The following is a 24,169-nucleotide window of genomic DNA, read 5'->3' as shown; positions in this document are numbered from 1 at the left end:
TGTCCATTGGATAGGGTCGTGTGACGCAAACCGGAAACCGGTAGCGGGATAAGTACCGCTGCGTCACATGGGTGCTTCCTCTTCTTCCACTCTGCTAATGCGAAGGCACACTGAGCCAACGAAGCAAATCTACGGAGAAACTGACGAAATCCAACAACACCCAGAGCGAGGGCACGGCTGTGCTACTCTACGGGCGCTTTCGTTTAAAAATAGTTTCAGTTTGTTTAAACTCTCCCGACATTCTTGAATTTCAACGTTTTATTACTTTCTTTTCCTATCCTCTCTGTTTTCTGCCACGAGGCACGCCGAGCACGACGCTAAGCTAAAGCTAAAGCTAGCGGCTAGGCCAGGCTGTTAGCCTATTGTTTGTTTGCCTCGTGTTAACGGAGAAAGGATAAGATGGAGGCGCCTCGTCCATGCGCGCTGAGGGGATGCAACTTCCTCGTCGCCGCGGACGATGAACACCGCCTCTGCATCTCCTGCCTGGGACCGAACGGTGAGACACAGCCACAGGAGTGGGCCTGTGTTCATCGACCACGCCAGGAGGTCCAAGACAGCGACGCACGCCACGCTCTACAAAGCCTCGGCAACAGCAGCCAAGGTACTGAACGTGGGGTCGCTGTTCCAGGGTTCCGCCGCGGAGAAGCTCAAGGAGCTGAGAATGCGGCCCCTGGAGGAGACGGCATCAGTGGCCGAGGTACACAAGGTCTTCGTTGAGGACGCCTCGGAGCTCGCAAGGCTGGTCCAGCTCGCGATACTCTGCTCCTGTACCACCCTGATGTGGACGGGCCGAGCCATGGCTCTCACAGCCGACCTGGAGAGACTGCAGTGGCTCGACCTAGCCTCCGGTTGCAAGGCCATATTGACTTCAGGTCTCAAAAGCCTCCCACTCAAGCCGGACAACCTCTTTGACACCACTTGATCACCAAGACGCAGGCGGCGGAGAAGCAGCTCGAGGAGACGGCCACAGGCCTCATCTCGACCCCCGCAACCCCCGCTGTGAACAGGCCTCGCCAGCAGGGAGCTGCGGGCGGCAGACGCACCTCTGGACGCAAACGTGGTGCATCCAGAGCGTCCTCCACCAGAGCTAGCTCCTGGGAGCGTCCTGATAGCTCCCTCGGTGCCCAGGACATCAGGCGAAAGGACAACAGAAAGGCTCCCCCCCCCCCCCCCCTCACCTCGGCCCCAACGTAAGGACAGCGGGCCCGGTCGCAGGGGGAGGCAGGGTAAATGACATTCATTTCCCGGTTCTGCCGGGCGAGCAGCAGCTGATTGCCCCGTCATGGCCACTTGGCCGGCATCATGCGCGGCCAGCTTCCCACTTGGGAAAAAGGACTGGCGCTTTCCTTGCCAGGATGGACAGAGTCGAGGACGAGTCCACCAGTGCAAAGAGACTAAGAAAGACGCTAAAGACAATGAATACGGTTCAAAGTCATGTGTGTCCGCCTTTCCCAGAAATATCTGTAAAGAATGTACAGCATGTGTGTGGAATAAATCTATTGCCGAAAACACAAATGCTCATTTTTTCCTGTGCCATGAAAAGTCAAGGCAATCTGTTTCCAGGTGGGAAACAGGGCCCTCTGCAACATTTCATGAGCCCTCAGTGTTCGCTATGTCCCCCAAGCAGACGGGGCGACATCCTAAACACTGCAGGGACAGATCCTGTGCATGCTGTAAACATTGTGAATCAAATGCAGGTAGAGAAACCTTTAATTTTGAATCAAATGTCTCAAATATGTGGTGTAAAAAGGGGGTTCTGTGTAAACGAAAATCTAATTCCAACTTCCATCCGGCAGAGGGCGGCAAAACGACTCTGCGGATCGGAAGGAGGACAAAATGGCCGCCTCCCAACACCTCTCCAAAATGGCGGCGGTGGGGCGGAAGTTTTCGTCTCAGAGAACCCCGGTGTTACACCAGCGAAAGTCCCCAGGGGGAACAATACTTTCGCTCCGGGTACACACACCACACAAGAGGTCCGTTCGACCTCACCAGCATGGCGGACGAGGTGCGACGGAAGTCACTTCGATGGGCCCCGGTGCCACACGATCAACACCCCCCTGGTGGGAGAGGTGGTCAGATCCGGGTAAGTACTGCACCGGGGCAAGGTTCCGGGGCTACGTCTGGAGAGCTAGCGGCGTCCCGGGTCCCCATGGGAACGGGCGTGCGCTCTATGACGAGGCCGACATTAGCCAAGCTAGCGCTACCGAGAAATGCTTCATGGCGCATGTCTATGGGGTGCGGAATTCCCTGTCTACGTCACGGGCTTTCCCCACCAGCGGACGGTCAGAGCCCTACGGGGCAGGTGACGTCAGCAGCCCCCACCATCCCCTCGAACCCTCTCGCTTGATGCTTTTCCAAATGGAAGCATGCAAACCGAATCCTTGGGTGCTGCGCACCGTGTTAAAAGGATACAGGTTACAATTCTCAAGCAAACCTCCACTAACGAACAAAGTAGTGTTCTCCCACGCGTCGGGCCAAGCGGCCATAACGCTGAGGGAAGAGGTTGCAGCTCTACTGAGCAAGGGTGCTATCAGAGAATTAACTCCGGATCAGAACCGATTGGGTTATTATTCGGAGTATTTCCTGGTGAAAAAGAAAGGGGGGGCGTAAGACCTATTCTGAACCTGAAGGGTTTGAACAGATTTCTGAGGGTCTTCAACTTTCGTATGCTCCCGGTTTGGCCGGGCCCAGCCATGGACAGCCATGGGCCGTAAGTCGTCTCAGCTTTTCGTCTCCTTTTGCCGAGGTCAGAGGAAGGCGGTGGCTAAACCGACTCTGTCCAGATGGATCGTGGAAGCGATTCGGTTAGCCTACGACAGTAGGGGGGTCCCTATTCCTGAGGGACTGAGGGCCCACTCTACTCGGAGCGTGGCTGCATCTTGGGCCCTTTACAAGGGGGTGTCGATGCAGGAGATCTGCTCCGCGGCTAACTGGTCGTCTCCTTCGACCTTTGCCTCTTTCTACAGCCTTGACGTAGCGGCGTCTGAGATGGCGCGCACAGTCTTGGGCGTAGGGGCTGCCTCCAGGTAGAGAAATGTGGACATGCCTTGGGGCATGATTTTCTCCCTGAGTGGAGTGCAGCTGGCTGCTTCCAGGTAGAGAAATGTGGACATGCCTTGGGGCATGGTTTTCTCCCTGTGTGGAATGCAGCTGCCGGTTTCGAGGCGGGGAATGCGTTGCAGGCCTGAGGGCATGCTTTCTCTCCCTGCCTGGCTGGCCTTTTCCTGCCCTCCCAGGACCGGCTAGGCATGGTCCGGGGAGGAGGAGGCCTTGGTTTCTCTGTCACTGGCTGGCTAATCCAGGTTTTGTCCAGGACTGGTGACAGGGACAGGACTTGTGTCTGTCAAGGTCTTGACTTACGTCCTTCGCGTCCCGACCCTGTGGGTCTGGGGTGCCTGGAGGCCGGGGTTTCTGCCGAGGGCAGGACCTGCGGCCTTGGGCAAGCGATTGGGTATGGGTTATGGGTCTTGGGTTATGGGATTGGGTATGGGTCACAAATTGGGGCTCTCCCGGGGACGTGTATGTGTCCCATAGTAAGCAGCTGCTGTTAGCTACGCTATAATAACCCAGGGTTACGTATATAACCCCGGTTTTATTAGCGTAAGCAGCTGCTTACATTTTTAACCCCCTTTGTGTGCGTTGAGCATGCAGAGTGGAAGGTTTCAGAGGAAGCACCTATGTGACGCAGCGGTACTTATACCGCTACCGGTTTCCGGTTTGTGTCACACGACCCTATCCAATGGACATTGGAGTTGTCGGGAGTCCTGTGTGTTGCTCTGTGCATCGCTAGGGGGCGATGATATCCCATAGTAAGCAGCTGCTTACGCTACTAATAAAACCGGGGTTACATACGTAACCCTGGGTTTTCAAATAATTGTAGTGGAGTCAAAATACAATATTTTCCTCTGAGATGTATAGTGGAGCGGCTAAATGCTTTTTTCTGGCAGAATCTTTCAGTTGATGATAAAAGCGTGAAAATTGGCATGAGCAGTCTCCATGGGTCACTTGACAAGAATATTGTCTGAGCCATTTGTAATTTCAAGATGGCGGCCATTTTTCAAGATGGCCGATACCTTAGTGGGCAGTTAAGTGATATGATGGTTTATTTGGTGATACAAGCATGAAAATTGGCATGAGCAGTCTCTGTGGGTCACTTGACAATAAGCCACCCACAGCTACTTGAAATTTCAAGATGGCGGCCATTTTTCAAGATGGCCGACACTTTAGTGGAGCATATAAGTTATATAATGGTTCATTTGGTGATACAAGTATGAAAATTGGCATGAGCAGTCTCTGTGGGTCATTTGACAATAAGTCACCCACAGCTACTTAAAATTTCAAAATGGCGGCCATTTTTCAAGATGGCCACCACCTTAGTGGAGCAGTTAAGCTTAAGAAATCATTTAGTTGGTGATACAAGCATGAAAATTGCCATGAGCCGTCTCAAAAGGTCATTTGACAAGAAACCGCCCACAGCCACTTGAAATTTCAAGATGTCTGCCGTCCGCCATGTGGATCCTTAAATGATACCTTTTCTCATAGAAATGTATTGGGTTCCTCAAAAAGCTCTGTCAAGAGAGGTTGTTTGACTGTGTTTTGTCTGACTCCTCGCCCACAAGCTGTCCAGTTTGGTAAAACCTGTCAGGAGTTGCCTCCCACCGGCATAGCTCTCAGGGTTCACTGAGGTAGGCTTACACAAGCTCCCTTACCACGACAAGGTAACAGTCACAAGGGAGGATAATATATATCTTTTTTTTTTTAAACTAACAGCCATTACATGTGTCAAATAGATACTAAGGGGTGGGGAAACAAAAAATAAGATTAATAAATTAACACAGTTGTGGTGCTGATAAGCACAGTTGTGGTGCTGAACGGACAGTGCTCCAAAATTATGAGCAATGGCTAACACTGAATGGCAATAGCCACGGAACCATGACAAACTATACTAAGGAACTAAACTGAAAATGTGCTTCACTGTTAGATATGGCAGTGGAAGGTAGTGGAAGCAATGTTACAAAGTAACAACTGAAAATTATACAGTAATAGACTAGATACAAAGTAAAACATGATGCGCCGATGTGGCGAGGGGAAGCCGAGCCATAGGCCTACACTTGAAAACACAGAGGACAACGGGGAATAACTCTGGCAAAATAAACATGCAAATAGGTTCTAGCAGGGGCAATTACATAGGCATGTGAAACTGGGTCCATATCTGAAGCACTTACACCTTCCACATTTGGTCAACTCCCAACAACTCTCCGCAATAGGTGGAAGTGGAGTCCAGAAGACTTTCCACTTCTCGTCCTGTTCCACCCATCCCCAGTCAGATGGGCTCGGCATTTGTGGAGGCCGCTTCAATGCCTGTCCCCACACGTATCCAGCCTCATAAGAAGCACGTTTGGCATGCTCTTTGAGTGCTGCTTGAGTTGGCAGGATCAAGTCATATCGTCTTTGCTTTCTGGCAAAGAGATCAAGCCTGGCCTCGTTCACAGTTGTGACATCACTGGACCGGTCATACATTAGATCTTCTTAGTCTCTTGACATGGATATCTTTGGTATCTTCAGTGTCTTCAGCAGATGTAGATGCTCTCTTTTGGGCCCTTTCCAGCTCTGTGTTGTTGAACAGCTTGAATGATATGATATGTTGCTTTGTTTCTTGTCAATGTGCTTTCTATGCCATCACCTTCATCTAGTCGGGTTGGACTAAGTAAGATAGGCAGAGCATTGATCTTATGAAATAATGGAACATTTCTTGCAATGGTATCATGACCAGTACGATCGTGCTCTCTGTTGAATAAACTTGGCTGAATGAGTTTTTCCTTGGTGACCTGCTGACAAATGAAACATCTGTCCCAGTTAGTTTTCACAACTGTTATGATGGCTTCTGCCATGTCTGCAGCATAGGCAGAGGCAGAGGGTTTATCCTTTTACCACCTTTTACCAAGCACTTTGATGTATGGGATACAACTAGGTTTGTGCCTTAACCCAACACTTAGTCCGATCGTTCATCCAATGCCATTTAAATCCCATGCGATCTGTACACCATCCGGTTAATTAAAACCCCATTAACCTTGGCTCGGCTCTCCCGCGCTGGCACAACCTGTCAATTCAGGTGCGGCTATCTAACTGTTTTGGGGTAAATTAGACAGCATTTGGGATACTAACTTTCAATTAGCTGACATTGAACCCCACTCTGAGGTTTAACAGCAGTGATATATCACCAGTGTGCCCTGGTAGTGCAGATATTCACTCTTATCTAATCTATCTATGATCAACACATCAACACAACTGTTTTAGCATAATAATAATAATAATAATAATAATAATCGTCCTTAATGAAAAGAAAAAACGTACATTTCTATGAGAAAATGTATCTTTTGAGGATCCAGGGGGCGACCATCTTGAAAATAGAAATTTCTATAGTGGCTGGGAGTGTTTTCTTGTCAAGCAACCCTTAGAGACTGCTCATGCCAAATGTAATGCTTGTATCACCAAATAAACCATTATATAACTTAATTGCTCCCCTAAAGTGTTGGCCATCTTGAAAAATGGCCGCCATCTTGAAATTTGAAGTAGCTATGGGTGGCCTATTGTCAAGTGACCCACAGAGACTGCTCATGCCAATGTTCATGCTTGTATCACCAAATAAACCATTATATAACTTAATTGCTCCACTAAAGTGTTGGCCATCTTGAAAAATGGCCGCCATCTTGAAATTTCAAATAGCTGTGGGTGGCCTATTGTCATGTGACCCACAGAGACTGCTCATGCCAATTTTCATGCTTGTATCACCAAATAAACCATCATATCACTTAACTGCCCACTAAGGTGTCGGCCATCTTGAAAAATGGCGGCCATCTTGAAATTACAAATGGCTCAGACAATATTCTTGTCAAGTGACCCATGGAGACTGCTCACGCCAATTTTCACGCTTTTATCATCAACTGAAAGATCGTAGCACTTAGCTGCTCCGCTAGTAGTGGAGTAGAAGTAAAAGTATTGAAAATTGGAAATACTCCAGTAAAGTAAAAATACCTCAAAAGTGTACTAAATTACAGTACTTGAGTAAATGTACTTAGTTACTTTACACCACAGCACCACCCACAGGCCGGGCATATAAACTACAGCGTTTTCGTTTTGTGGCGTTTTCAGTGGTTTCGTGTGGACACACACGTATCTTGAGACGATTCCGTGTGTACAGTAAACTTTTTGAAAACGTCTCCGTGTGGATGTGGCCTCAGAGTTATGGGGGTCTGGTACTCAAACTTTTCAATTTCAATTTCAAGGAACCTCAGTTTGGTATGCAGTAGACCACACTGGTCTTTAGGCTATTCTGTTTTATAAGCATGGCAGTATTTTGCGAAAATAGATAGTTAGATAGAATAGTTAAAATAAATCAAAACAATGTAATTTTTAAAATATATTAAAATATAAAATATTTTAATTGTGTTGCATCAGTTTTCTATGGAGTTGACAGTGACTGAAAGGTGATAATGGGGGAGTGATTAGAGGAGTGGCTAGAGGTTGAATAAATTACCCATTGTTCACGCCAATTACCAGGTGCTGAGAGGTGCTAGAAGTGCTAATTCTTTATAAGGGATTTTTTCAGCTCGGACTATTATTGTTTAACAAGATTCTGATGAGCATATCTTCTTCTACTATGTTCCCATTTCAATGAATTACACGTCATTTGAAAGCTTACATTCTACTAGTGTCTCAAACCACTGTACTGAGTCACATGTACCTGTATATAAGGTTGTTTTTCTTTCCTTTATAGTCATCATCATACAGTATGTCCAGCTCAATGGCTGCTGCTGCTGCTGCAGCTGCGTTTTTGTAGTTGCCGGGTTTATATCATCTATTGTTGTACCGTTTTTTGGGGGTGTGTGGGGGGGGATATGTATGCTGGTGCTGTGAGGGGGTTTAGGAGGTGAATGAGACTAACAGTGAATCACAGCAGATTGTGCCACTCCAGCAGAAACTTCCAAAGTTTGCTGGAGTGGCACACTAAAGTTTGCATAAAATGGCACAAATCATGAACGCAGCGTTCGTTTGCTGTGAAACTTTAAACCTATCCATACATGTTATATTATGTACATATGTTATAATTATCTTGCTCATTGTCTTCATCAGTGAGTGTTGAACTCTAGGATCATCAAAGTACATGTTAACTTTGTAGTCACTCTTAGCTCTCACAGGGAGCTCTGCAGCACAAATGTTCTTTTCTTGAGGCCACTTGACCCCCTGAAAACTTCTCTCATGTTATTGGACAACTTGTCAGGTGTGTTCCACAGCCAACTGAGTTTGAAGGACAATTATATTAGTTTGTTAGTGATGAAGGTCTGTGTGACCAAATCACTAAATGACAACCAACGTGTTAGTTTACAACAAACTATTGTTTTTATTTAGCTATTTCTGATATAAATGACAGTTTCTCATTCCCACCCTGCGAATGTCAAATAAATAGCAGCAAACAGGAGAAACAAAGGACATCTTGTCTTGTATTTCAACATAAACCACAACTACAACCAACCAGCTTTTACATTGAAGCTGATTTAGTTTTTATGTTTCTCCTCAGCTCTTCAGAATGAACCAACACACAACCCAACAGGTAAGACTCTCTCTGTGTGTGTGTGTGTGTGTGTGTGTGTGTGTGTGTGTGTGTGTGTGCGCGCGCGGTCATCATGGTACACACACACACACACACACACACACACACACACACACACACACACACACACACACACACACACACACACACACACACACACACACACACACACACACACACACACACACACACTGTCTGTGTGTTTAATTAAATCTCAGCCCCTTAAAAACATCCCTCTAAAACTGCTCATATTGTAACCAGTGAATATGTAGATATTTGTATTTAAAGTAAATAAAAGGTGAGTCAGTAAATACAGCAGCTTCACTGTGTCAGTGGTGTGTTTGACAAAGAGTGGAAACACATCCCAACCTTTTTAAACATGGTGATCAATAAGTTTACATTTATAAGGTTATTTATGTATCAATATGTTACATCTATGAGTGTATTAACCCATTAAGACCTGAGGCCCATTCTACAAATGCCTTCTAAATCATTAGTTTCCAAACTTCTGCATGCCAGGGACCCCCAAAATGATATGTATTTGGACGCGGACCCCCATCTGAAAATGCGTTGTGTCAGGGACCCCCAGAAGAGAAGATTTGTGTTAAAAGAAATCTGAATTATACTTTTTTTTTTTCAAACACTTTAAAGATTTTTTCAAAATGTTCAAAAATAGCTGATCTACAAGCTCGCAGCGCGGCATGAAGTGACACGCTGTGAACTTGTATATCTGATATTTTAGAATAGCCAACGCTAAAATGTAAAATGAAACGGATGTTTTCCAAGTTTTTCTATGTTTTTAAAGGTAAACCAACTCAAATGTCGAGGTCGACACAAGGGTTTCCCCACATCACCCCTCCCCCACATCCCCCACCACCCCTCCCCCTCGGCAGGTCTAAGGAAGGATATGCTGCCTCAAATCACCTCCACGCCTCCCCCGCGGACATCACAAAGTCCCCCCCTCCCCCACCCACACCTCCTCCCCCACCCACACCTCCTCCCCCCCTCCACCACGACTTCCCAGAGGCTGAAAGGGACTATGATTACTATTCAACTGAAGACATCTTTTCAGCGAGAGGTACTCACATTGTTCACTTGAATGTAAACAGTCTTAAAAATTCAAACAAAATGTCTGAGCTGAGATCCATGTTTGGAAAAGTAGACATTATTTCATTCTCAGAAACTAAGTTGGATAATTCCATCAAAGACTTTGAGATTGAAATAAAGGGCTACAATGTCATCAGAAAAGACGGTGGGGTTTGCATCTGTGAGATCAGACATTATTTACGATGTGATCCCAGTCATGCAAAACCACTGATAATTGGTGCCATCTACAGACCCCCAGATCAAAATGCTTTTTATGACTTGATTGAGGAACATGTGGCGGGTTTAGGAAACTCTGAGACGGTGCTAATTGGTGACTTTAACACCTGTGTTCTTAAGGAAGACTCAGCCACCTTTAAGTCCCTCAGAAAGTTCTGTGACCTGCACAGCTTTACCCAGCTGATAAAGCATTTTACAAGGGTGGGCATTGTGATATTAGCAGTGAAAGCAACCTCTGGCCACTTGCTGTAGTAGTCAATCAGAGTGATGGCATATCGACAGTCCCATGTAGCGGTTTCAAAAGGACCGACAATGTCCATAGCAAGCTTTTGCCATGGCCTGTCTGGGAATGTAACTGGTTGTAGAGGAGCAGGACGTGGCATTGCAGTCTTGTCATTGGACTGGCATGGCTGACATGACTGAATTGTAGAGTGAACAAGGTCATCCATCTTTGGCCACCAGTAGTACTCTCTCAGGCGTTGCTTTGTTCGCACCACTCCTTGATGTGTCTCATGTGCAAGAGCCATCTTTTCCAAAAAAATGGTCCTCTGTAGTCGAAGTATAGCAGGTGGGTTACCTCGTCGCCAATTTGTAGAGGTGGATGGCAATGAATAAGACACTGGAGAGCATGGATTCATTTCACATTGACTATTCTTTGTTAGTTTTCTGCATTCACTTCACAGCATGGTATACAATGTATGTCACTTCCTGTCCACACCCTTCTTCATATAACATCCACAGGTAGGTTAACTACAGAGACACCAAGTGGTGTAAAGAAGTAACTACATGCATTAAATACTGAGTAACAGTAGGACACAACAGGTGGTCAAAAGAGTAAACCAGAGAACCAGATTTATGGGCAGAGTTTCCTCTTTTGTCAACCCTCAGGCCCTCAGGACCCTCTCAGGGGCCCTGATTCAGCCCCTTTTTTACTATGCTTGCTCCTCTTGGTACTCCCAACACCTCAGTGTCACTGAAGACTAAGCTTCAAACCTCCCAAAACAAACTGATTCGACTACTTCTCGGACTGGGGCCCATGACCCACCTCTCTCCCACTCACTTTGCCAGCCTAGGCTGGCTCAGGGTGGAAGACAGGGTTAAACAACTAAAAATGGGACTGGTCTTCAAAATCGTGAATGCAGATTTGCTCGAAATGCCCCCTATACCTATATCTGCATATCTGTCTAAATACCTCCAAAAAGTTAGTGACACCCACAGTCACGAAACTAGAGGGAGTGTAAACAACAATCTGGTACCACCCAACCATAAAACAAACATGGGAAAATTCTCCTTCTACAGCACGGCCTCCAAGGTATGGAATAGTTTAACCCCATCCCTCAAAAAATGCAGTTCGCTCAGCGCATTTAAAACAGCCCTAAAAACTCACCTTTCTGGAGGCCATAAGAGGAGGTACTACCAGTTTCCCGGTAGACAGACGACCCCCTCCCCCTTTTTTTTGTCAGGCCCAGGCCCAGCCCTCAGAATATTCTTTGCTAAAAAAAATCACTATGATTTCCTGTTAGCATATACCTTGGGCCATCACAAGTTCATACTGACCACCCCCAACTCGGGGCCGTTTGGTGTCAGGGGCCCCAAAACCCCTTTTTTGGGCCGAAATTATGTTAGTGGCAATATTAATTTACTAAAAGTACATAAATTGTCTTACACATATGAAATTCGGCATGGAGTATCCTGACACATAGGGGTAAGTAGAAAAATAGGATTCTAGTGCTTGCTACCATTGTATTTTTAGATATGACCTACAACATCTCCAGAAACACAAAAGAAATACTGTCCACTTGACAAATAACTACAAAGATGATTATTTTCCAGCACTTTATGGTGCATATCACTCTCTCAATTGTTTATAGAAAACCTCCCATGTCCCTAAGCTTCAATTTGAGCCCAAGATGACCTTTGTATCTTGAAAATTACTCTTTCTGTAGCCAATAGTCTGCATATAGTCTGCTATACCTCAAATCTGAGAACATTGAATATTCATAGTCATAGTAGAGGCCCTAGGAGGGCTCCACGAGCGATTGCTTATTTCTTTTCTAGTTTGGATTTTTGGCATCCATAGGACCTCAAATATAGGGATTTTGGTGATCCCAAGAAAAAAAGCGGTCCAAAGTCTGTTATTTTTCAATGTTTTATTACCTCTATGAGACCTGCAGGATTACTGAGTGGAACGGCGGCGAGACTGTCTTTCGGAAACTGTGGCACGCTCAAATTTAGACGTAGCCCAAAGATAGAGATACTAGACAACCTCTAGAATCAAAGGTTACCAATGCAACCAACGATGCCATGCTACCTTGTCGAGAAGGGGGCTAAATACCAAATGATTCGGCCATCACCATTTTCCAAATGATCCCTTGACCTGTAACCTCAATATATGTGAATGTAAATGGTTTACATGGATACCTACAAGCCTCCCCTGTACAGACATGCCACATTTATGCCAATCTCATGCAGTTTTGGGCAAGAACCATGCCGTACCACTTTACTGTAGCTATAGCTGATTCCACTGTACTGCATCTATTGCTATATGAGACCACTGAATCTTATCTATAGCTGTATTAGACCACTGTATTGCATCTATACCCCACTGTACTGAATCTATAAACCACTGTACTGCATCTATATACCACTGCACTGGATCTATAGCTGTGTGAGACCACTGTGCTGCATCTATAGACTGACTACTGTATCTATAGACCACTCTAGTGCATATGTAGACCAATGTAGTGCATCTTTAGACCACTGCAGTGCATCTGTAGACCACTGTAGCATCTATAGACCACGGTAGTGCATCTGTAGACCACTGTAGTGCATCTGTAGACCACTGCAGTGCATCTGTAGACCACTGTAGCATCTATAGACCACTATAGTGCATCTGTAGACCACTGTAGTGCATCTATAGACCACTGTAGTGCATCTATAGACCACTGTAGTGCATCTGTAGACCACTGTAGTGCATCTGTAGACCACTGCAGTGCATCTGTAGACCACTGTAGCATCTATAGACCACTATAGTGCATCTGTAGACCACTGTAGTGCATCTATAGACCACTGTAGTGCATCTATAGACCACTGTAGTGCATCTGTAGACCACTGTAGTGCATCTGTAGACCACTGCAGTGCATCTGTAGACCACTGTAGTGCATCTGTAGACCACTGTAGCATCTATAGACCACTAGTGCATCTGTAGACCACTGTAGTGCACTAGCGTATGGTGGGTCCTAATTTGGACCGGGCCAGATTCTTAACCCCCCCCCCCCCCCCCCCCCCCCCCGCCCCGCCCCCTCGCGGCGGGGGGGGGGGGGCTCGCGCAACGACGGCTGATAAGTGACAGTCTATTGAGAATTACCATCAGCGTTAATGCAAGAGAGAGAAACGTGAATAAAACACAATGCAAGTATAATCAATGTATGTTTTTTTATTCTCAAAAGTGTATTTACAACAGCAAAGTTAACAAATCAAATACAGTGCACTGCAGTGCAAACATATAGCAGCCTAGTATGTTACAGCTTAATACGACGGGGCTTGCACTTGAACATGTCAATAACCTCATCTGGGTCCAAACGGTTAGTTAAATCTCTCTCAAAGGACAGGAGACATAGACTGTTTAGGCGAGAGGTTGTCATTGAACTTCTGCATGCATTTTCAGAGGTGGGGACTTGGACTCGAGACTCGAGACTCGACTTGACTTGAAGTCCCGATTTTGATGACTTTAGACTTGCTTGACCAAATCAAAAATAGACTTGGACTTGCTTGGGACTTGAATGCCAAAGACTTGAGACTTGACTTGACTTGAACGCTAAAGACTTGAGACTTGACTTGACTTGAGCCCTCTTGACTTGAAAATTCAAGTCTTTTCAAGTCACTTTCAAGTCACTTTCAAGTCACTTTCAAGTCACTTAAGCAAGCCAAAAATGTTTAAAAAGTGTGCATCAACTATAATGTTATTAGTCAGAAATCCCGGCCGTCAGTGACACCTAGTGTAGTGTTGCCAAAGCTGCTTATTTACCCTAACCTTTGGACAAAATTTGGTTTGTTTTTAGCTTGTTTTTGGAAGTCGGTTCGCTTGTTTCTCTCCTGATACTTGGCAACACTGGCCCACATGTTGCACGTTACCAAACAAACAACACACCGGCTTCACTCCTGCCGTCGCTGCTGGAACTGAAGCCAGGTGGAATAAAATGTCAACTCCAGCAGTTATAGCTTTCCGTTTTAAAGATTACAAGGTGTAGACAAGACGAGAAAAGCAGTATGCAAGGCAAGACCTATTCACATTAACATTACTGCGTGCTAAGCGCAAACTATAACCAGTGGTGGAAAGTAACTAAGTACATTTATTCAAGTACTTTACCTAAGTACAATTTTGACTTATTTTTTACTTTACTGAAGTATTTGCAATTTTCAGTACTTTTACTTCTACATTATTTAGCAGACGCTTTTATCCAAAGCGACTTACAGTAAGTGCATTCAACATAGGTAGGGAACGAAACTACTAATCACTTAAAGTCTTAAGTGCATTTTCTGCAAAAACAAGCAACCAAGAGTATACCTAGCGCTAAGGTAAAAGTGCAATATATCAGCTACCTACTTCTACTCAACTACATATGAGAGGCAGATATTAGCCTACTTTTACTCCACTACAATTATTTGAAAACTTTAGGTACCAATTACTTCGTAGATTTTGGTTATTAATACAAAACATACATTGACCACTTCAGCGCTATATACATTTCCTCTTCTGCCCCGGATTTGAACGCGGTATCCAGTGCAAGTGCTGAAATTTCACCATCGTGATAATAGAGCCTGCCTGCTTGATCAGAGGATACACTGAATTTGTGTCAGATCCTGTGTCTAGGTGAGACATGGCCTTTGACATTATCTAAATGTCTCAATAGAAGAGCAGGGAGACAAAATACAACCACCCTGATTGTATAAGTTATATTGTAGTAACATACTCTACCATACATATTGTAATTATATTATATTCATTAAAAAGGGCCCTTATGAACCCTGTCCTCAAGGAGGAAATTAAAAGTACAGTATCTGCGTTCTGTTGGCCTGGAAGAACCCATGTTTTAAAACAAATGCAAATTGTGAAAAATGCTCATGATTTATGTAAATCTTTACATATCTTGAATTAACATTTTGACTTGTTTGGGACTCGAAACAAAAAGTTAGGACTTGTTTGGGACTCGAAACAAAAGGTTAGGACTTGTTTGGGACTTGAAACAAAAGGTTAGGACTTGTGTGGGACTCGAACCAAAATGCTAAGGACTTGTGTGGGACTCGAAACAAAAAGCTGAGGACTTGGACTTGACTTGGGACTTGGCTGTGTTGACTTGGGCTTGACTCGGGACTTGAGAGCAAAGACTTGAGACTCGACTTGGACTTGCAACATAGGGACTTGGTCCCACCTCTGTGCATTTTTGATTCTGCCTACACTGGAAAATAGGCGTTCAACGGTGCATGTGGTCATTGGCAGTGTTATCAATGCGTTTAAGAAACAGCGGACACTGGAGAAGGTGCTAGCTGGGCACGCATCCAAAACCTGAATTAGTGTGTCAATTTTTTTGCCCTCCTGGTTTTCTTTTCTTGCAAGGTGGGCCCAAAATGAATGAAGCTGCTGTTCTTTAACTGTTACACCAAAAACACTGCCAGAGACATTGAGAGTTTTTACCATTTCAGTTGCATCAGCACGGGGAGTTGTTAGGAACACACTAGCAGATGTCATGAAACCATAAGAGTCTTTTTGGAACCTGGCATTCAACTCACCAAGTTGACAGTCTACAATCTGGTTTAAAATGATGCGTAAATCATTGTCACACCTGACTCTTGTTCGCTTTCCCAGCGAAGTAGTAATAACACTGTGCTCAAATCGAGTGGGAACAAAACGTTTTCGGGCTGACACAATTTGATTTACATCCCACTTATCAAGAGCATTATCTGTCATTATCTGTCCCTCTGCCATCTCGCTATATTCACTCAAAACGTCGAGTACAACGTCATATAGCTTAAGGACTTTACTGACAGAAGTAGACCTTGAACTCCACCTTGTGTCACAACCACGGTGAAGTTCAAGGGGTCTGCGGCCAGGGTACTTCTCTTTCTGCAGTTGCATGAAATTGGCATGTCGCTGGGTGCCTGACATAAAAGCATGCAGTGAATTTAGAGTAGCAAAAAAAGCTTCTGCATCTTCTGATGTGCGTGCTACAGCCCCCAGGACAAGATTAAGTCTATGTGAGTGGCAATGTGTGTATGTGGCATGTGGAAATGTGTGCTTGAGAATGGCCTGCACTCCACCCTTGTGTCCAGACATTACAGAGGCCCCGTCAAACCCCAGCCCCACACACAAGTTTCTGTCTAGGTTGAAAGGTTGCACAACTTCAAGGATTTTCTCAGCTATTGCTTTGGCCGTCATGTCCCCTGTGTCAACAAATCCTAGGGCTCTCTCTTTGATAGTCCCCTGGTACACATAACGTATGCAGACAGCAACCAATTCCTTCTTAGAAATGTCCTTGCATTCATCGGCTAGTAATGCGTAAAATGTTGGATCAGAATCATGCAACTCTTTCTTTATGTTACTTAGCAACAATGTAGATGCAGCATTAATCAAATCATTCTGAATAAGAGGACTTGTCATTTTAGCACACTGGTGGAGCGTGTCTAAATGGGCTTGGATACCTGGATTATGCTTGGCGACCAGTTTAAACAGCTCCTTAAAATTGCCTGTGTTCTTATCATCATCACCATCAGTCTCTCTGTGTCCACGTAATGCTATGCCTTGCTTTGCACAGACAAGGATGACGTCCAAAACAGCTTTGAGATGATCGCGGTTCTTCTCGAGTTTCTCAGCATAAATCCCATCAGTGTTTGTCAACTGATTTAGGACTGTGCCACGGCCACTTGCGGTTACTTCTTTGTATCCCAGGTATCTTTGTAGTCCTTCTTTATGTAGGTCACTTTTCTCATGCGTCGTAAAAGCAACGCCTGTGCGTTTCCAGGCTGAAAAGCCACAATGCGTAAATGCGTTCTCTGAATGCTCAGGCGCAAAATGCCGACAGGTCTTGCAAAACACAGCATCTCGACTAATGCTGTACTCGATGAATGAAAATTTCTCATACCAGTTTTTTGAAAAGCACCTGGAGCGTCCGTTGATCGTTGTAGTTGGGAAGCGGCTTAGTTTGGGTTGAGTTGCTGGCTCGTCGATAGCAGAGAGGTCTGTAGGCGCAACTGCGCCGCTGGAATCCGGGGAGCAGGGGCGCACTGGTTTGGTGCTGTTGGCCGCGGCGATGGTTGCTGGTGGCGGCGGCGGGTCTGGCGTTGTGGTGGGCGCTGCTGGTTGTGGCCCCACTGGCCCCCCAGCAGCCGCTGGTGGGGCAGTCGTCACCGCTGGCCCGGTGATGAGCGCTGGTGGTGGCGGCGGGTCTGGCGTTTTGGTGGGCGCTGCTGGTTGTGGCCCCACTGGCCCCCCAGCAGCCGCTGGTGGGGCAGTCGTCACCGCTGGCCCGGTGATGAGCGCTGGTGTCCTGGCACTGCTGCTGTCCTCCTTTGCTGGCGTCTTGCTGGAGCTGGCGGCGAAGTGTAGCAGCATGCTGCTCTGGACGAATCGTTTTTTGGTTGGTGGCTTCTTCATGTTGTAGAGCAGTAGAGTAGTCACGGCTTGTAGTCACAACAACAATAATGAAATGTGGAGCTATTTCTGGCCCTGCTTTATACTGTTTACCTGGCAAGAAAACCAGTTTGACGGGGAAACCGGTTTTTAATGGCCACCCATTAACTATCCGGCCGAATGCAAATAAGCCCGATTTGAAAACAAAGGCGAATTCCGGTGGTTGGCTACAACAGAATGGGTGAGGGGTGCTAATGTTGTTTTGTAGATTTTTTTTTTGATTTTGAGAGTGGGGGAGCAGAGTTTTTCAGACCGGGCCATGGCCCCACTGGCCTCTATGACGATACGCCCTTGCTGTAGTGCATCTATAGACCACTGTAGTGCATCTGTAGACCACTGTAGTGCATCTGTAGACCACTGTAGTGCATCTGTAGACCACTGTAGTGCACCTGTAGACCACTGTAGTGCATCTGTAGACCACTGCAGTGCATCTGTAGACCACTGTAGTGCATCTATAGACCACTATAGTGCATCTATAGACCACTGTAGTGCATCTGCAGACCACTGTAGTGCATCTGTAGACCACTGTAGTGCATCTGTAGACCACTGTAGTGCATCTATAGACCACTGTAGTGCATCTGTAGACCACTGTAGTGCATCTATAGACAACTGTAGTGCATCTAGACCACTGTAGTGCATATGTAGACCACTGTAGTGCATCTGTAGACCACTGTAGTGTATCTATAGACCACTGTAGTGCATCTATAGACTTCTGTAGTGCATCTGTGGACCACTGTAGTGCATCTAGCGAGTCTTCGCGGCAACCACCCCCCACTGGGGCCCTCCCAGGCTCTGTAGACCACTGGACCAATGGTCTATACTATAGATGTAGTACAGTGGTCTTTTGATGTAGTACAGTGGTCTATAGATGCAGTACAGTGGTCTAGATTAAGTACAGTGGTCTCATACAGCTATAGATACAGTAAAGTGGTCTCGTTTTACAATAGGTTGAAATTACGTATTTGTACTGCATTCAAAAAACGGCATGGTTCTTGCCCAAAACTGCATGAGACTGGCATAAATTTGACATGTCTGTACAGGGGAGGCTTGTAGGTATCCATGTAATCCATTTACATTCACATATATTGAGGTGACAGGTCAAGGGACCATTTGGAAAATGGTGATGGCCGAATTATTTAGTATGTAGCCCCCTTCCCGACAAGGTATCATGGCACCGTTGGTCGCATTGGAAACCTGAGGTTGTCTAGAATCAAATGGTATCTCTATCTTTGGGCTACGTCTAAATTTGAGCGTGCCACAGTCTCCGAAAGACAGTCTCGCCGCCGTTCCACTCAGTAATCCTGCAGGTCTCATAGAGGTAATAAAACATTGAAAAATAACACACTTTGGACCGCTTTTTTTCTTGGGATCATCAAAATCCCTATATTAGAGGTCCTATGGATGCCACAAATCCAAACTAGAAAATAAATAAGCAATCGCTCGTGGAGCCCTCCTAGGGCCTCTACTATGACTATGAATATTCAATGTTCTCAGATTTGAGGTATAGTGCAGACTATTGGCTACAGAAAGAGTAATTTTCAAGATACAAAGGTCATCTTGGGCTCTGAGCTGAGGGACATGGGAAGTCTTCTATAAACAATTGAGGCAGTGATATGCACCATAAAGTGCTGGAAAATATTGTTATTTGTCAAGCGGACAGTATTTTTTTTGTGTTTCTGGGGATGTTGTAGGTCATATCTAAAAATACAATGGTAGCAAGCACTAGAATCCTATTTTTCTACTTACCCCTATGTCCCCTGAGACCAAACGGCCCCGAGTTGGGGGTGGTCAGTATGAACTTGTGATGGCCCAAGGTATATGCTAATAGGAAATCATAGTGATTTTTTTTTAGCAGAGAACATTCTTAGGGCTGGGCCTGGCTCCCGGTCTATTATATATATATATATATATATATATATATATATATATATATATATATATATATATATATATATATATATATGTATATGTATGTATATGTATGTATATATATATATGTATGTATATATAGGTGTATATATATATATATATGTATATATATTTATTTATTTTTTCTTCTTTGCTTTTTCTTGTACATAGTGGTATTTGTTCTCTGTATTTTTATGTTGCTTTTTGAACTGTTTGGTTGCTACTATATATGTCTATGCAATTAATTCAAGGACCCCAACGGAAAGAAGTCCGCAAGGACATTTTTGGTCCTTTTTTGGTGGAGCCCTTCCTCATCATAGCCACTCAGAACAACCTGATGAAAATCAACTTGGATGGCTCCAGCTCCACAGAGCTCAAACAGGTGAAAACCATTAGACATAACAACACATCCTATGTAATCCTGTACAATATTCTACACACACTGCTTTTGACATGCTGGAATGTATTCCTGTCTGAGACTAACACAACTGATGTGGTGTGACAGGGCTTGAACATTGTGAGGGCTCTGGACTTTGACTATCAGCAGCAGATGATCTACTGGGTAGAAGGGGACCCCCCCCACATGATCAGTCGCATGCACATCAATGGCAGTGACGTCCAGGTCAGTGTGACAATGACAACGATGAGGATGAATGACAGGGAAGAGGAACTGAATTCAAACTACTTACAGTACACATGTAATTCAGAGTACTTATACTTGTATTTAAAATACTTTGTGACATCAGTGTTAACCCATTAAAACCAGGAACGCATCTATGTTACCACTTTATTATGCTTTTACCACACATTATTTTATACTTTGGCTATTCAAAAATAGCAGATATACAAGCTCATAGCGGGGCACCGAGTGCTGTGCTTCTTCTATTTTTGAAAAATTGTGAAAATGTGTGCAAATCTTTTGTTGTATATTTTTAAAGCGACATTTCTTACTCAAATCTTTGCTTCTGGGGGTCCCTGGAACAAAATATTTTTTTGGGGTCCTTGACATAAAAAGGTTTGAGCACCACTGATATATTAGGGTTAGGGTTAGTTAGCAACACAAGTTTTTCAGAAAACTGTTAGGATTTAGAAGACATTTGTAGAATCCCCCAGAAGCAAAGATTTGAGTTAAAGGTGTTCGCTTTAAAAATATATATATTCAAAGATTTGCACACTTTTTCAAAACAAAAACGGTAGATATACAAGCTCGTAGCGCGGCACCGAGTGTCGCGCTATGAGGTTGTATATCTGCTATCTTTGAATAGCCAAAGAAATATGAAATGACACAGATGCGTTCCCGGTCGTAATGGGTTAAATATAAAAGCAGAAAACAGGGTGTCTGGTGTTTCAGTCAGTTAGTGTACAGACCATGTGCTCCTTGTGAGCCGTGAGGATGTGAGTTTGAATCTGACTCCTGGTCTTGTCTCACATGTTTCTCCTCTTTCTGTCCTTGGTTTCCTGGCTCTCTACACCAGGGCTTCACAAATTGTTACATGACAAGGATCCCAACATAGACCAGACTCTGGCTCGGGCCCACAATCTAAAAAATAAAGAAATAGCGGATCTACAAGCTCACGACGTGTTGTGAGCTTGTAGATCAGATATTTTCAAAGAGAAACACTCAAAATAGCAACATTTTTTAAAACAAAATATTTGTGAAAAAGACTCTACACTATCCTATCAATAACATAATTGTAATAATTGCAAAAAAAAAGATAAAACAATAAAATGGTGAGTTTATTCAGAGTACATGTATGGTTGATTGACAGGTCCTTCACAACACGATGATCAGTGGACCAACCAGTCTGGCTGTTGATTGGGTGGCAGGAAACTTGTACTGGTGTGACAGTGGCAGTGACACCATAGAGGTGTCCAAACTAAACGGGTCGTACAGAACAGTCCTGGTCAACACCGGCCTTGAGGAGCCAGAGGCCATGGCTGTGGATGTACGCTACGGGTAAGAGCACTGTGGTGACATCATGAACCTCACTCTGTGGTGACATCATGAACCTCACACTGTGGTGACATCATGAACCTCACACTGTGGTGACATCATGAACCTCACTCTGTGGTGACATCATGAACCTCACACTGTGGTGACATCATGAACCTCACACTGTGGTGACATCATGAACCTCACACTGAATGTATCAACCATCCTGTGAAACACCACGGTTACAAGAAGACTGAATTACATCTAGAATCAGAATCAGAATCAGTTTTATTGTCACATCACAGGTTTACAAGGTAAAAAAGTGGGTGAAATTCGTTTTTTTACATCATTCCCATCGCAACGTTAATTTCCATAGAAAGAAGAGGGGGGGAGGGGGAAGAAGAAGAAGAAGAAGAGGGTGGGGGGTAAGTGGGAAGGAGATCAGACAAGAGAACAGCAGAAAGGCCAAACAAGTTATCTACATAATTTACAAGAGTACCTGAGATAAGAAACAAACTAAGGTGCCTGAGCATAGCAGCAATGTATGTTTACTGTGCATGATATACTTATGGACGTTAAGGTGATTAGAGATTAAAAAAAAAGAAAAGAAAAAAAAGAGCACGATAAAAAAAGACAAAAGTGGGATTAAGGTGCAAAAGGTCAGTGCGTGTCCCTGAAGGTGGACTGACCCTGGTATAATCCGCAAGTAGCTCCATGAGGGAGAGCAGCAAAAAAAAAAAAAAGTCATTGTACCTGGTGTAGTCCACAGGTGTGTCCGAGGGGGAGCTAAGTCCAAGTCATGTGTCCCTGGTATAATCCACAGGTGTGTTCAGGAAGAGCCAGAAAAAAAAAGAAGAAAAAAAAATCTGCTACCAGCTGGGCAGTACCGCCTGTTGTCAGGCTGCTGGACAGGGCTCATGCCTCATTCAGCATTCTGACAGCAGCCGGGTTAAAACTACTCCAGAACCTAGTGGTGGAACTCTTGATACTGCGGTAGGTCCCCTTGCCCGGCCGCGGTCGTTGTAGGGTTCTGAACAGTCTGTGACTAGGGTGGTGCTTATCCTTGATGATGCGCTTGGCTTTGACCACGCATCGCTTTTTGTACAGATCCTGGAGCTCTGGGAGCTCGCTTCCCATTATTCGCTCTGCCGATCGCACTACTCGCTGTAGATTGATCTTCTCTCGGGCAGTGCAGTTCCCATACCAGAGCGTGATACAGCCTGTTAGGACGCCTTCAACCGAACTGTTGTAATACAGCTTGAGGATGCGCTGTCCTACTCCGAGCTTCTTCAGGCGGCGGAGCCAGTACAGTCGCTGCTGAGCCTTTTTCTTCACGTGTGTGGTGTGCGTCTCCCATTTTAGGTCCTCCTCGATGTGTACTCCGAGGAACTTGAACTCGCTGACCCTTTTCACTGCAGCACCGTCGATGAGGATGGGCGCATGGTCTCTCCGCGGCCTCCTGAAGTCCACGATCAGTTCTTTGAGAGCGAGGTTATTCTCCCGGCACCAGAGCGCCAGTGAGTTGATCTCCTCTCTGTAGTCAGACTCGTCGTTGTTGACGATTCGGCCTATCTCTGTCGTGTCGTCCGCGTACTTTATGATGGTGTTGGAGACATGTGTGGCTATGCAGTCATACGTGTACAGGGAGTAGAGGAGAGGGCTCAGCACGCATCCCTGGGGTGCTCCGGTGTTGAGGGTCAGGGGGTCAGATGTGATGCTGCCCATTCTCACCACCTGATGTCGGTTGGACAAGAAGTCCTGTATCCAGTCGCACATGCTTGGGTGTAGCCCTAGGTCTCTGAGCTTTTTGTCAAGTATTGCTGGGACAATGGTGTTTAATGCTGAGCTGTAGTCCACGAACAGCATACGTACATATTTGTCCTTCAGCAGCTTGTTGTCCATGTGCGAGAGGACGGTGTGGAGAGCCATGGCAATAGCGTCGTCGGTGGATCTGTTTTTGCGGTATGCATACTGCCACGGGTCCAGCGAGGCAGGTAGCGTGGAGCTGCTGTATTCCCTCACCAGTTTCTCGAAGCACTTGCTGACGATTGGGGTGAGAGCGACAGGTCTCCAGTCATTCAGGCATGTCACTCTGGCCTTTTTGGGAATGGGCACAATGGTTGACATTTTGAACCCTGCAGGGACCACCGCCTGGGAGAGGGAGAGGTTAAAGATGTCAGCGAAGACACCCGCCAGCTGGTCTGCAAATGCCTTAAGGACCCGGCCTGGGATCCCATCAGGTCCGGCTGCCTTGTGGATGTTGACCCTTGCGAAGACTGTGCGCACATCTCTCTCCGAGATGGTTAGTAGGTTCTCCCTGCTTGGCTGCCGCGGTTGGAGCTGATCTCAAACCGGTCATAGAAAGTGTTCAGTTCGTTGGGGAGGGAGGCAGGCGGGTTCACCTCGCTTCTGGTTCTTGTTTTGCAGTCTGTCAAGGTGTGTACCGCCTGCCACGTGCTCCTGATGTCGCCATTGCTGAGTTGGTCTTGCATCTTTTCAGTGTAGGCCTTTTTCGCCTTCCTGATGGCGCTGTTTAGGGCCGCGCGCGTCGTGTTGCGCGTTTCCACATCGCCAGATTTGAAACCAGCATCCCGTGCATGCAGATGTGCACATACTCCGCTGTCCATCCATGGTTTCTGATTGGGATAGATCCGAACTGTCTTTTTTGGGACTATGTCGTCTATGCACTTACTGATAAAGCCAGTGA

The 24,169-nt window shown here is 45.5% G+C and overlaps 1 protein-coding gene across 1 annotated transcript in view; it reads left to right on the top strand.

The window, feature by feature from the left end:
- LOC311047890 (low-density lipoprotein receptor-related protein 1-like) overlaps positions 1–24,169 on the top strand; it is a gene marked incomplete at its 3' end in the record, with an annotated part of 54,647 nt that overhangs the window by 13,958 nt on the left and 16,520 nt on the right. The window contains exon 2 of the mRNA XM_084060839.1: positions 8,579–8,611. Within this exon, the coding sequence (XP_083916965.1) occupies positions 8,579–8,611 (33 nt within the window). The remainder of the gene's footprint in view (positions 1–8,578; positions 8,612–24,169) is intronic.

The sequence above is a fragment of the Gymnoscopelus microlampas genome (assembly GCF_963454915.1).
Source record: "Gymnoscopelus microlampas genome assembly, chromosome: 6".
In the NCBI taxonomy this organism is placed as follows: Eukaryota; Metazoa; Chordata; class Actinopteri; order Myctophiformes; family Myctophidae; genus Gymnoscopelus; species Gymnoscopelus microlampas.
This window is presented reverse-complemented; position numbering and strand designations above follow the sequence as displayed.